The 14,759-nt window shown below is 34.8% G+C and overlaps 1 protein-coding gene across 1 annotated transcript; it reads right to left on the bottom strand.

The window, feature by feature from the left end:
* Window positions 1-5,460: 5,460 nt before the first annotated feature.
* On the bottom strand, window positions 5,461-13,926 carry NTS (neurotensin). Its single transcript, XM_005421580.2, has 3 exons — window positions 13,788-13,926; window positions 7,391-7,615; window positions 5,461-5,904 (listed from the first exon to the last, which is right to left on the bottom strand). Exons 1-3 carry the CDS (start codon window positions 13,833-13,835, stop codon window positions 5,758-5,760), a joined length of 420 nt encoding a protein of 139 aa, XP_005421637.1. The 5' UTR covers window positions 13,836-13,926; the 3' UTR covers window positions 5,461-5,757.
* Between the last annotated feature and the right edge of the window lie 833 nt (window positions 13,927-14,759).

Below are 14,759 nucleotides of genomic sequence, written 5' to 3'. Positions count from 1 at the left end.
GCAGAACAAGAGAAAGTTGTCTTTTCCAAACAGCTCTTTATTGTAAAGATCATTAAATAAGATACCAAAACACAACAATTTCTACAGTATATGATTAAACAACTACTTTGAGGATTTGGTAGTACACAAAAATAATCAAGAGATTTCATTCATGAAAGAGCTATTGAATAAACTATTTCTAAGATCTCTGTATCTGTTAAAAAGTAGGATTTTTTTTTCCCTAGGACAAAAATGATTGTGTTTTAAGCATAAAGTTTATTCATTCAAAAAATTCATCTTTTTTCATCCCAATAAAAGTTTTTAAAATATTAGATTAGAGGAACAGTTGTTTTTAAATACATATACACAATAGATTTGAGAAAGAAAATTGGAGGAACAATGCCATTCATTCCAGATAAAATTATTCCCAGGTCATATTGCTTTGTAAAAACTTTAAGAAAATAATGCACAATATAGCACATACTAGTTTCTCTCTCTTTCTTTCTTTCTTTCTTTCTTTCTTTCTTTCTTTCTTTCTTTCTTTCTTTCTTTCCTTCCTTCCTTCCTTCTTTCTTTCTTTCTTTCTTTCTTTCTTTCTTTCTTTCTTTCTTTCTTTCTTTCTTTCTTTCTTTCTTTCTTTCTTTCTTTCTTTCTTTCTTTCTTTCTTTCTTTCTTTCTTTCTCTTTCTTTCTTTCTTTCTTTCTTTCTTTCTTTCTTTCTTTCTTTCTTTCTTTCTTTCTTTCTTTCTTTCTTTCTTTCTTTCTTTCTTTCTTTCTTTCTTTCTTCTTACATTTTCTAGACCTTGAGATAAATGCCTATACAGGATAAATTAATCTTAAATTCTAGAATACGGCATTACAAAAATCTGCTATAGAGCATGTATTTTTAAATCATTAAGCCAAAAAAGCTACAATAATGATTTCAAGATTGGCATTTAGGATGTTTCCAGTCTGTTTGTTTCACTGGTGTACAAATCCACTCTTAATAATGTTAACACCATAGGAAGCAGCTGGGACACTTCACCTGAATGAGGTCTTCATGTTGCTGCCAGTCATTTAAAAAGTAATGTATAGACCAACTGAGTAGCCCTTTATCTATCCATAAGAGAAATATATCATGCAAAAGCTTCCTACAACTGATTTGCAAAAGCAAAATAGAAAATGTTTCCAGACTAACACACAGTAACTTCTGTGACAAAACAGACTGGTACTTAACCCGTTAGAAACTCAAACAGAAAAATGCTATTCCTTGGCAATTCAAGTCCAGTTTTGTATAGTCCCTCTTTTCCTTCTGTACAATGGAATGTGATGCAATTCCTGAGATATGAGCTGTGCACTCTTGTCTGCTTGGAAAAAGCAAGTGATCATTGGACAACCAGGAGTTCCGGAAGGTTTTGTTTCTTAATAGCTGACAGGCTCCAAAAGTTACTGGGTGGCTCCCATGTCATTTTCCCATATTGCTACCTGAGAGGAATCATTCAGTTGGACAAAGCTTGCCTGCTAATGAGGTACCACAAGGCTCTTTTATTCCACTGTCTGATTGACTGTTCTGCCAGACCCATCCAAGTATCCTGGATTTGGATGATTTTGAAATCTGGTCATGAATATTGTGCTTTTGTGTGTGTTGTAATATGACACCTGCTGGATTCAAGAGGCTGGATGAGAATGTCAAGTTTCAGTAAAAATTAATATTAACAAGCAAATATGTTTGAGCTCTTCTTTTTTACAAAGCTTAGAATGATTCTAATGCTCTCTGGCAGTCTGGTAAACAGAAAGGAACAAAAATCATTTGACATATATTTATTACTTCATTTAGGTGTCAGGGATATTTCCTCATCTATCTATCTATCTATCTATCTATCTATCTATCTATCTATCTATCTATCTATCTATCTATCTATCTATCCATCTATCTATTTTCAGGGTTTTGCAGCCTCACTCTTGAATTCTGAATGCTTGCATTTGGCAGCAATTAAAATCTCATTCTCCAGGTTCCTTGCAGAGGTCAGTCCCTCTTCCACTTTGCTTTGCTTTGCGGAGAGTGAGATCCAGGTGCTGACTTGCTATACCACAGAAATCAGCACAGTCTATTTTGCAGAGTATCTGAAACTTTTGTTTTCTCACTGCTTGCAGTCAGTTCATGATTTTGGATGTGGAAGACATCAATGATCAATCTGGAACCTTAGGGAATTTAAGAAAAACCTGCTCTTCTTTCTGCCCTCCAACATGAAATTATTGTAGTGGTAGCTTGTATCTTCAATTTGAAACTCCACAGTGCAAATTGATAACTAATCTTGGGGGAAAAGAATAAAGTTCAAGACCAATTTTGTCTATGTTTTGTGTTCGCTAGGAGTCAGGTATGAGGCTTAGCCAATATTATACATTTTAAAATTAAATCTCTCTTAATCTGAAAACTCAATATCTCATTCACTTTGTTTACAGCACATCCATTAAACTCTTACCTAAATCATAAACCAAAATTTTAATTTCTAATAAAAATACAGAAAAGATCAAAATTTATACCACAAGCAAGACTTAAGAACTGAAGACTTATTTTATCAGCACTGCCTTTAACCTTGATAACAGCAACAATTATAAGGTTTCTTTTTAAAGACAAAATAACAAATATGTGCTTCAGAGATGATAAAATTATTCATACCTAAGTGTTTTAATTTTTCTGTATAGGGCATTTGAAAGATTATGGATGATAACTTAAAATACATAAAATCAAAGTAAATATCAGTTCCATTTAATTCTTCATTAGAAAGTACTGACTGGTTTCTGCAATAACTGTATGGCTATATCTAATATTTTAGGAGTCTAAGAAATAGTTAAGTATGAAGTTTCTGAATAATTGGTATAATTATTAATCTATGCACTTAATTAAAAAGTCAGTAATGTTATTTATGAGAAAAATGTGGTCCTCTGAAGACATAGAGACAGAACATCTCTCAATAATTGCTTTTATAAAACAAAATTGCCCATATCAAAAGGTGCTCTTTAAGAAAAGGTAGCAGTCTAAATTAATGGTCTTCAAAATAGTATTTTTAGAGGGAAGGGAAGGGAAGGGAAGGGAAGGGAAGGGAAGGGAAGGGAAGGGAAGGGAAGGGAAACTGTCTAAGTTTCTGAATTAGTAAGTTCACATATTGTGATATCTTTCTCTGACCTGATCTTCCTCCAGCACTCATTCTTGCTGCAAATATAGCAGCATGGATATTGCAGGCAATGCACAGTTATGGGTGAGGCAGGTACCCTGAGGATCTCACTGAAAGAATGTGCAAAATAGAGACAAATACCCCTAAGCCTATAATTTTTCTGCCATCATCCAAAAATGAAGGCTAAAGAAAGGCTGCAATTCCACAGCAGTGAGGCCATCAGGAGGTAGCCACAGCTAGAAGAGAGAAGACATTTGAAGCAAGGAAGTCTCCCAGACTTCAATATTTCCTTTAACAGCTCTGAGCACCTGGCTTAATTCTACGCTTTGTGTTTTCTAGTATTTTAATACTGCTACACTTGCTTTTCATGAATGACCAATAAACCAAAAAGCCAGCACTGGCTTTTTTAGCTTAACTGACCATATTGCAATTACAGTTTTTGTTTCCTCATCTAGTTCAGAGTATCATGAATGACATTCCTCTGACACCTCCATCAGAGGCTAGGGACAACTGACAAGCTGTACTTTCCAGCCATACTTTAAACTGTCTCCACCAGTGACACAAAGTAGCTGTCTGTGTGTGGATTCACAGTCTGCTGAAAGGAAATGGGTTATTTAATGCCATTTCCAGCCAGTCTGACTAATCTGTTAGCTCTGCACTGCAAAGAACAAGTACATGGTCAAAAGCTAGTCTGGAACACTAGATGGGGATGGAACTGGTAGTATTATCATTTGAGGTCATATGCCATTATCATGACTGTCTAAATTACCACAAAAATGAGATGTGGAAGGGTGTTTGTTTCTGAAAAAAATACGTTCTCTATTAGATGACAACCAGATTACCTTACCCTATTTTTTTTTAGCTTTTATACTGTTAAACTTTACATAAGAGAAAAATATAATGACAATTTTTTTTGTCTTATTCTTCTGGTTTTCCCATGAAAAAGTGATCTTAAGTTTCTTTTCATTGTTTTCCTCAGGTTCTGCAAGCAGCAAATTTTGGAACAAACTGCTCTGCTTTGTTATTCAGAGCAAAAGACATTTTAGAATGTTAATATCCATAATAGGACTAGAGATCTTACAGGTTTGTTGGAAAGAAGGTATATCTCAACCACTTGAGAGCATGCTGGGTCTCCAGTCTAATTCAATGTGTTTTGTAAAATAAGCAAGGGGTGTGAGGTTACTTATTTAAGCAAAGCCCTTAAGCACATTAAGCATTTAAAACATTGAGACTGAACGTACTTAATTGCTTTGCTGTATTTGAGTCATAATGCTTATTGCAATAATTACTTTATGCTCAGTTATTTCTTGTCAGTGCATGCATTTAGGGTTATTGAATGAACAAACTGATTAATAATATTTGCAGTGAGAAAAGGAAATATAATTAGCTTTGATATAGTTAAAATACATTTTCCTTTAAAAACTCCATCCCTCCCCATGAAACAAAGTGTAACAAACTTGTGAGAGGATTTGAAAATTCTCCAAGTGTTTGGGTTTCCTATGGGGTTCTTGGTTGTTTGGGGGCATTTTTTGTTTGTATTTTAATTTTGGGGGGGGTGATGGTGTGGCTATTTGTTGGAGGAGAATTGCTTTGAGGAAATACATCAAACAGGAAACAGGTAAGTTTTCAAAAACAATGTCTATGCCACTTTTGCCTTCAGGTCTGAGCATCCAGGCTTCACAAGTCTTGGACTACCCCTCAATTTTCATGGTTGTTGTGGGCCCCAGTCCATTCAGACTTTTCCTCCAAACTGGAACCCGGAATCATTGAGATCCCAAATCTCATGCATGCATCACAAACACGGAACTGGAAAATGTGTAACTTTCAGGCAACAGTTGATTCCTCGTGGCTTGAAAACATTTTTCCCATGCTGTGACCCTCCCTCTCTGTTAGCTTCCAAGACTGTTTTCAACTCTGAGACTTCCTGTTTTATACAAATTTGTGGAAGGAGGAAAAGGAAATGCCTTTTAATAGTAATTTAAAGATGTTCTAATTTCAATTAATCTTTCAAACACTTCACCAAGTTTCTTGTTGTTTTTTGTTTTTCCTGAGCATTCATAGATTAGAAGTCAAAAATTCAAAATTCACTTACAAGCAAGCTATTTAAAATATTCATTTTGAAATTGCCATTTAATAGTTAATCCTTTTCTTCCTTAAACCTATTCCTAATAAATTAAATTAGTCAAAACATAAAATACTGTGGCACTTCTTACTACTATATTATTCAAGAAATTTGGAAACATTTACACGTTTGAGGTGTTGCATTAAGAAGCTGTCAGATTCTCAGTAGGATTTATGGACAATATCAATTTACTTGGTGTTATGTTGGTGTGCTTTATAAAACTGGAAAAGACTACAAGATTGTTTGAAAGCATGTTCAAATCTCAGTTTTGTACAATACATCATGCTTAAAAACTAGTTTTATTCACAAATGTATTAGTCCAATTATCTCAAGTAGGAAAAATCCACAATCAAGAAACAGCAATTGCAAAAAAGACACAGCTATGTTATCATCTTGATTTTCCAGAGTATATTTTCACACAAGTATGATTTTAGATTTAGATAAGATAACCATAATGCACAGTTACCTATGAACTAAATATACATTGCTTTCTTCTGCTGCATCAGTAATATGAACTTCTCTTGAGTATGTATGGTCTTCTAGCTTTGTTCACATGTAGCTGCCGTTTCAGAATATAGGGATTTTTTCTCTTCATGATTTCTTTTTCTTGGCTTGAGTTCTCTAGATCAAAAGCATCTTGCTGAAGTAACTGTAGGATGAAGGAAGAGACACACTGTTATCTACTTTTTTTTGGTAATGAAGATTATAATCTCCTCCAAATTTTAATAAAATAATAACATATTTTATTGCTACCAATAAAATCTGTAGCTGCAGCATTAATTAAAAAAATATATAAAACTCAATACACAAAACTAAAATCAGGCTAAAGATGAGCTGAGCCCTACAGAAGTGATTTTTAAACTCCACTTCAACAGATTAGACAACTGGTTTTGACTAGAGACGAAAGCTGGTTTATCCTCCTTAGACCAAAACTCAAATAGACTGAAAGTTTTCTAATGACTTTCACTCTGTTATCACACATTTAGGTTAAACACCTACATGCACTGCTTGCTGGTTTCATCTGTTGAGAAATATTTTATTCTATAATTTCCTGCAAAGCAGGGAAATGTGATTAAGACATATGGGTCATTGCATATTTGGTTCTAGGGTAGTTCCTTTCCAGAAATAAATGCACTGAAGAAGAGAATCTTCAGAAAACTCTGGTTCTCAAAAAGGTTGCAGTCCTTTGCATGGACCACCCCAGCTAACATGAGGATTTGGGAATATAAGGAGTTATGACAGCAAAGCAAAACAAAACAAACAAAAACCCAAAACAAACAAACAAACAAAACCAAAAACCAACCAACCAAAAAATATCTGGATTCATCTAGACTGTACATGAACCTGAGATAGATGAAGAAATTTTCTTTACTGGAAAGTGGGTAGTGACACTGAGTTATCTTTTTTCACTACACAAAGCAGCTTTTAGTGCAACATCTAACAATGCAAGTGGGTTGTGCCTAGTGTGCTTCTGTGTAGTCACTGTAATCATTGTACTAAACTAAGTATCAGAAATGGACTATAAACAATCACTGTTTAAGAGCAGCAATCTCCATACAATCACAATGTCAACTTCCAGGGCCCTCTTTAGGTGTAGAGAAATAAAAAGCAGGAGTTACCTTGTTGCCAGTTTCCCAGCAATGGTAAGAAAACCAGAGTACCTAGTAAAATGGTATGTACATATGGGCATGTATCCCTGCATTTTGAATCCAGTTTGCCTTAGGGTCTTCAAACAGAAACACTGGGTACATTTATTTATGCTTCAATAGATCTATAATAACCTCATGTCTGTTAAGCAGATATTAATTATGTTTTCTGGTGTAGTGATGACTTTCATATGTTCGTTCGGTTACCTGAAATGGCTACAAAGAGTGAAGAAAGCATGTAGTTAAGAAAAGTTCTCATTTATCCATGGGTTTTTGTAAGAAACATACACTCAGGTAACCAGAAACTGCACTAATTCACTGCTCATACTGAAAGAGGCATATTAGTGGTACTAGAGAATATATAAAAGGGAAGGAAAGATCAGACAATGTGATGGAGGTCACATGGATATGGATTTTACAACATCACTACAAACAGAGCCTGAAAGTTTATTAGCAGCAGAAATATGCATTTGTGATAGTTTGTGTTACCTCCCAATGCTGAAAGGCTCTGCTGTGGCAAACTTTTTGGAGTTGATATACTGTCAGCATTGCTTCCAAGCTGAAGCCATCCAGAGAGGCAGGGAACTGTCTTCCTGCAACCAGGTCCTCCTCATCTGCCTCTACTGTTTCCCCCATTTGGTTGTTTATGTTGTTGACAAGATTGCAGACATTTAGCAGGGTCACTTTCCAGTAAGGAAGTTTTGCTCTGTTAATCTGAAAATAAAAACACCCACCATTTAATGTATTTTGGGTTTTTTGTATCCATGTGCTGCATTCAAACGTTTTGTTAGAAGCAAGTTTATGTTTCTAAAGTGATTTCCATCTGGTCAACTTTTAGACAATAATTAGAGTGCAGAACTTAGGACAACTCATTTATTACACACGCCAAGTCTGCTTCCTCGCAGCCTTGCCCCCCAGGTAGACATAAATGATGAAAAAGCTCAACTGCTACCAAACCAGAATGGCAGCATTTCATAGTCATTCTGCACAGGTGCAAACAAAAACACAGATGGAAATTAATATAATATAAATTCACAGGTGTAAATAAGGATAATGAATCAAACCCACTAGATAAATTCCCTGCTCAGGAATCCAAGCTGGATGCCTGTGGTTAACTAGACACTCCTCCCTAGTTCAGCACAAATACCAGTCATCCCAAAATTCCCTGAGAAAAGGAATGGAGTCCCTGCTTCAGGACAAGCTGTCTGATGAGTTTGGGTCTGAAGTTACAGAATCTGTAAGCCCCAGGAGTTTTGGATGCTGGAAAGTGAAGAGCCTGGGAGATGTTAATTGAAGATCTATAGGCTTAGGGAGATGGAGCAAAGACAAAACATAGCTGTGAAAACAAAGTACTCCTGAGTTGGTAACTGGACTGAAAAACTGAGACCAACTGTATTTATGTAGCCCATCATGAACCTGTTATAGGAATATAGAAAAAAGGAAATTTCACCATGGTTTGTCTCAAATTTTGCTTTTCCCAGTATATTGCATTATGTATGAGCTTTTAAACCATTTTAAAGAAATGCTGATAAGCATGATTTTTACTTTTCTACTGGTATTGTTTTTTCTAAGCAGTTGCAGCAGCAGCCTTCTTCCATTTTCATTATCAGTAGCAAAAATGTAAGTTTAAAACTTAATTCCTATCTCATTTATTGCTTTTCATGAACTTGCCATTTTCTTCATTTTCCCACTACTAATTATTTCTTCCGCACTGTATTCCTTTCAGTGCTGAGTATAGAATTGAGTTTCCGTCAACTAAAACTGGTGACATAGCAACCTCCAACCAAAAGCCAAATAGCAAATTCCTAGTTATTCCTTGCAAGGATTTCCTTGCTGTGCACATCAGGATTAGACCTTACCAATGAACTGAAATGTAGTTGCTTCTTTTCCTGTATGCATGAAGTTAAACACAGGTATGACACTAACACAGACATTGCCTTTCACACATACTTGGCAGCACTGAATGAGTGTGGATGTAGCGTTTACTTGGCTGAACACCAGGTAATCACATAACCTGTTTCTTTAGGGCTCCTTCCTAACAAAGGAGCCTTGCGTGCAAGATTTATGTATATTCATCACACTTGACTATTTTTTGAGGGAGAAGAAAGTTCAGAGAAACGAGGAAGAAACAAGAAAATTTTGCATCACTTTTAGCATTAGTTACAAAAAGTTTTCTTTTGTCCATGATCATTACTCCAACATAGATCTGATAAATACATGCCCTTCAAAACAAGAATGATTTAGCCTTTTAATAAAACTGCTGTGCATTCACAGATTCCTGACAACATTAAACAAAAAAAGATTATATTGTTTTGAGGCTAAGAAATCAAATCTGAAATCTTATTTGGAAGCTTGTAATTGGTTCTGCACTCTTTACTTTGAGCTCATCTGTTTTCTCATTGAAGTACCCTAGTTAGTCTATCAAATTACTTTAAAAGATGTGACAGTTTCAAGATAAAATTATTCTCTTTGCAGAATATCTAATTTTATCAACAGAAGTTAAACTAGGGAAAAGATCAAATACCCAAGGCAATTTCAAAATGCTCTTTGGTCTGTTTTAATGTATTTTTGAAATATAAAAATATGGAGCTTTCCATGACAAATGGAGAGGCTTCTCCAGTTCACTGGTCTCTCCTGGGTATGCAAAAGAAATGTGAGCTAGCACTGCAACAGCTAAATCGCAATGGAGCGTAGAATCTAAATGTAGTGCTATGTGAGCAAGTGAGATTTCTGAGTTGAGAACCAAAAATATTCCAGTGGATAGAAACAGAAGAGTAAAGGATAGGGTAATTTTTCACGCCTTCTTGCATAATTTATACAATCTTTTTGATCTAAAGTTACTACTTCATGTCATTCTGCACATCTATGTATAAAGGAACTTTCCTCTGTGTATTAGTAAAGTACTTATATAGCAGATTTGCTTAGGTGAAAATTGTCTTAGCTCCTACTTATGAGATGAGGAGAAAATAAATTTGCAGGGCTGTCTGAAAACTTCTAATTAACATTTCATTTGTTAGGGGAGTCTCATTCCTATTAGTGCCATGAATATATCACCTCACAGTATTTTTACTTGGATACTGCTTCTGACTTACTGCTACCATTAACAATTCAGTCAGAGTGAATTTTGGGTTATTTTAATTGAATGTGGGGTTTTCCAGGTCATGTCCAGTCACTAAACAAGGCAGTCATGTTATTTTTCTGCTCCATTATCACATCAAGCATTAAAATCAGACCATTTTTCTTTTCTGGGTTATGGAAAATATGTGAGGCAGTTATCCTAAAGGTATATGTAAAAAAAAAACTGTCAAAGATGATGATAAACCACATTTTCAGATTAACTTATAATATGGGATAAATTTTATATTTTAAATATTTATATGTATTTTCCACACAGATTTAAGCAACACCAAGTACAGTAGCTCAACACATGGTTTGGAAAACACCTACACAATAAAACAAAGAACCCTTATCTGCCAAGGTAGAACAGATTTTTTTAAGAATAACTAGAAAAATATCTGGGAATAATCTGAAGAGAGAAAGGAGATTGAAGTATGAACTAGAATTAAAAAGGTATATGAATACTGAAGTGAATATGATGTATGTATTTCCACTGTTGAACGTGCTTGTAAATAAGAATCAGATACATAATTTCTCCCACTTCATGGATCTTGAAAGATAATTTAAGATCATCTAAGAAACTGAAATAAGTGTATTTCCTTCTTTGACAAGAGGCTTGTCCTATGCAAGACAAAAGTTTCAATTTATATGGTATTTTATTTCCATATCTGGTTGAATGATACTCCTGATAGTTTGCCTAAGATACTTTTGTTACAATCCATCCATACATCCCAAAGGCTATTTTTCATTAGGAAAAATATCTGCTTTTTACATTCTTGTATTTATCTAGTAAAAGCAGATAAAAAGAAAATTCATTACAAAGTAAAAATCCCTAGTTAGTATAGGATCTCTATGGTTCTTTTCCATGATAGCAGTTGAATTTTGTTCAGATTGTAACCATAGAAATCATATACTTAATCAGATATACCAGTGAATTCTGTTAAAGAAGAAGTTCTTACATGGTGCATATTAATGCCTGTAAACCTAATTAATTTTTATGCAATGACTGAGTCAGGAAGTCACTAGCTCCTAGATAGCTGTAGGTTCCTCCAACTTCTGGACAGCTCCTCAGACAAGGAGGCTAAACTCTCTGGGAAAATGCAGTCATAAATAGGCATCCTACAACAATGAAAACTCAGTGGGTCCATGACTTCAGAAAATTAATGTTGGGTGGTATCCCAAAGGTTGAATATATGCTAGGGCTGATATATTCTCCACGGAATATTTTCATTTTATTCCCCACCCCCGCCCCCCCCCCCCCCCCCCCCCCCCCCCAAAATAACACAGTGTCAATCTTTTTGAGTTCAAAAAAGATTATTTGTGCAATTAGTGGTTTCAGGCAAGCATTTAGGAAGCTAGAAACAGAGTTATCTCTTTGGTATGGATAGAGGTTTTTTTATTTAAAAGAAAAGAGAGACAGGAGATAACTGTCCACATATTTTGACAAGTCAGGTTTTGTTCTTTTACCTGACCTTCCAAATGGCTTTTCAGATTTTATCTTTGGAAAAAGAGCATTTTAAGGACTTGTTCGATCCTTGTATCTTGGTTCAGATGTAACAGCAGGGAAGGGCGACAAACTGTATTAAGTGTTGAAGACACATTACAATAAGCATGAACTAATTCTTTAAGGATGAAAAGTGATTCAGCATATAGGTGGCTTTAAAGAGCAACTTGAAAAGGGGCAGCAGGCACTGGACAGCAGTCTGTGAAGTTAGAGGCATAAGGCAATTCTCCCCATAATACTGGATAGACTACTGAATATTGCAAAAGGTGTGCTTAAGCCCTGGCTGTAGTCTTGATGCTATAGTCCACAAGTGCCTACTTAGGTAGATTTTTGTTCTATTAAATGTTAAACCCTCAAGTGATAATCCATTTTCCTGCATTTTTAGATCTCAGCTTTCATAAACAGGAATTTTTTCCACTCTTAATGCTGTTTAAATTGTTAGGATTTCCTTTGCTGATTACCAAGTAAGTGTCAAATACAGTCTGTGCAATTTAGCAGTAATTGCCCTCAAATGGAACCAGATCTCAGGCACAACACAAGACAGGTATTACACATACTGTCTTCAAATTTGTCTTATCACACCAGAACCATAATTTGTTGTAACGAGGGTTAAAATCTGGCAGTGGACAACAGAAAAGAGTAATTTCAGTAATTAATGGGATTGTGATATTACTCTCGTAGAAGACTTGGTACACAGTTTTTAGTGTTTCCACCATGTCTTGCTTTGATGTCAAGAGACAACATAAATTCAACTAATGAACTTCAGATGATGATTTAAGGCAGTAGAATGCAGAATTAAAACAATGTCTCCAACATGAATCTACTGCTTCTGTCAACTTCAAGTGTCAGTTGACTGTGGTAAATACCCTAAGGGAGCTAAATAGCAAGCTATATGACATCAAAAAATGTAAGAGTATTATGGCAAACATTGTGACATTACTAACTGGTGCGATATATTTGTTCATTTGGAGTTACCTGAGCTTGTGTTCTGTGGTGAGAGAGAGGAAAAGATGGAAGTTATGTTCACAGATCCACTAAATTCGGTAGCAGAAACACCAATAGCCAGAGGGTTTTATTCCAGGGCATGCTATGTTTTGCCACACAGCAAAAAACCTATTTTTGTCAGCCTCTTACATTTAAATACATCTCAGAAAAGGAGAAGTTATTAAATCTTTCTGTACCTTAGAAAAGTAAGTGGCCAACAGGTTTATTTGTAATCTAAGGTTAACTATCATGCCGGTAAAGAACATTGAGATCTAAGAACTGCCAGGCCAGATAAAGAAAATGCCTTTTCTGGCTTCATACTTCTTCTAGTCTATCAAATAATCCTGTGGAAAATGCCACATATACTTAAATACAACATGTGCAGAAGTCATCCTGGCAGATTTTGTCTTTAACCTTCAACTAGTCATTGGCTTATGTAAATTTCTTTTTTGGGGGAGAAATTTTTCATTTCCCATTTTATTTTCCATTACATTTAAATAACCACTTAAACTTTATTGGAATAACAAATTAAAATATTCACCCTTAAACCCATAGCATTTGTTTCAGAGTTTGTTCTTTATATGTTGTTGAAGATATATCAGACACATATGTTTCTTAGATCATTTATGGAAATTAATTGTGTTGAGAAAGTGTCTATCAGCCTGTCCAATACATACGTGCAACACTATCTGTTTCACCCTGTCAATATGAGGTTTTCACTGGATTTTTATATATTCATATTAAATAACATAAACATTATTCACAGTCTGGAAACCTGTCAAGGAAATGGCATTTACAAAGTTAGTATTTTCACAGTCATGCCCCCATGCTCCGGTACTGGCACTATGATCAAAATCCTAAACCAAAATTGGCATATGTATTAACTGGTTTTGCTTTATGATTGTCTTAATTTTATATGCATATAGGAAGGGTTCTGCATAAAAATAGCATTTACGGATTTGACTCAAGGTTAATTTAGCTTTCATCGGGCATAATCTTATTGGAAACACATTTCCTCACATAAATTTACATCTCTGTATATAACACAGTTTTGACAGTTTAATGAAAGTACCAGTGTTACAGCTGAGGAACATGTTTAGTGTGTCACATCAACACCTTTATATTCCCTTTGAACTGGAGAAACTCTTGCACCAAAGTAAAACCTAACACTGAACTTTTATGTCTAGACCATAGGTTATTACTTTGTGCAAAGATTTTTGGGTTTGTAATGAGAATTCATTCGCTCCCCTCCCTGTCAGGTAAAGGAAGAAAAATAATTACCTTTGATGTGTACATATTGGTCAATAAATCTGCTTCTAATGCTTTCATTTCCTCTTCTGAATCTATGAATAAATCAGAAACATATGTTTATTATTTGATCATAAAGCATGGACATTTCAATTCAGTATAAAGAACTTAGATATTTAAATGGTTTTTAAAAATAAACAACAAACACAAACACCAGTGACCTAGAGGGACTGTCACGAGTCTTCAGTTAACAGCAACCTTATATTAAAATAAATACTCAATACATTTTAAAGCTCAATGCTTTCAGTTCAATTATTATTGAACTGAATGGAACTCTTCATTTATCTCAGTTTCATAGCAGAATGGCTCATTAAACTGCAATTACTTCAGTATAAAAAATCTGCTGCAATATTCTTCATTATTTTCATAATAAATATTTTTCACCTTCCAAAATAAGCACATTGGAAGAAAAAAATTGAATATTTATTTTCAAATAATATTTATTTAAGTAGTAATTATTTATGTAAATGGCAGCTATGATTATTTTATTAATAATCAATATTCTTGATTATTCTTAATTAAATTAAGGGTATTTTTACTGATGTGAGGGAAATGAGCTTGACCAGTTTGTAATACAAGCTCTTGACAATGTGTATACGAAAAAGAAAATATTCTGACTGAAGTCTAGAGATTTCCTTTACTGATTTAATCGACCTTTGATGGCTCAGTAGACTTGCAAGACTTGTCATTTGGTAAATAGGGTAAAAATTGCTGTGGAAAGAGAAAAAATGCAGACACATTTCCACACACAGCATCACAAGATGAAGATGAGAACCACAATGAAGATCTGGTGCCTTGGTTGCAGCAATCACAGCTCAAAGAGAAAAAATGTAGGGAATCAGTTAAGCCTTTAGGTGAAATACAGCTCCACATAGCTTTTACCTTTCCTGGAACACCAACAGTCCAAATCCAAACAATGCAACAATATTTCAAACCATATTAGAC

Source organism: Geospiza fortis, unplaced genomic scaffold (assembly GCF_000277835.1).
Source record: "Geospiza fortis unplaced genomic scaffold, GeoFor_1.0 scaffold186, whole genome shotgun sequence".
In the NCBI taxonomy this organism is placed as follows: Eukaryota; Metazoa; Chordata; class Aves; order Passeriformes; family Thraupidae; genus Geospiza; species Geospiza fortis.
The sequence above is the reverse complement of the archived record's forward strand: the minus strand, read 5'-3'. Positions and strand labels throughout refer to the sequence as shown.

Bases quoted from the DNA above. Each gene is read 5' to 3' on its own strand.
- NTS (XM_005421580.2), bottom strand. From the start codon at position 13,835: ATGAAAGCATTAGAAGCAGATTTATTGACCAATATGTACACATCAAAG. The intron at 7,616-13,787 runs GTAATTATTTTT...TTTTATTTTCAG, and splicing joins CCAATATGTACACATCAAAG to ATTAACAGAGCAAAACTTCC. The intron at 5,905-7,390 runs GTAACACAAACT...TTCATCCTACAG, and splicing joins GAGCCTTTCAGCATTGGGAG to TTACTTCAGCAAGATGCTTT.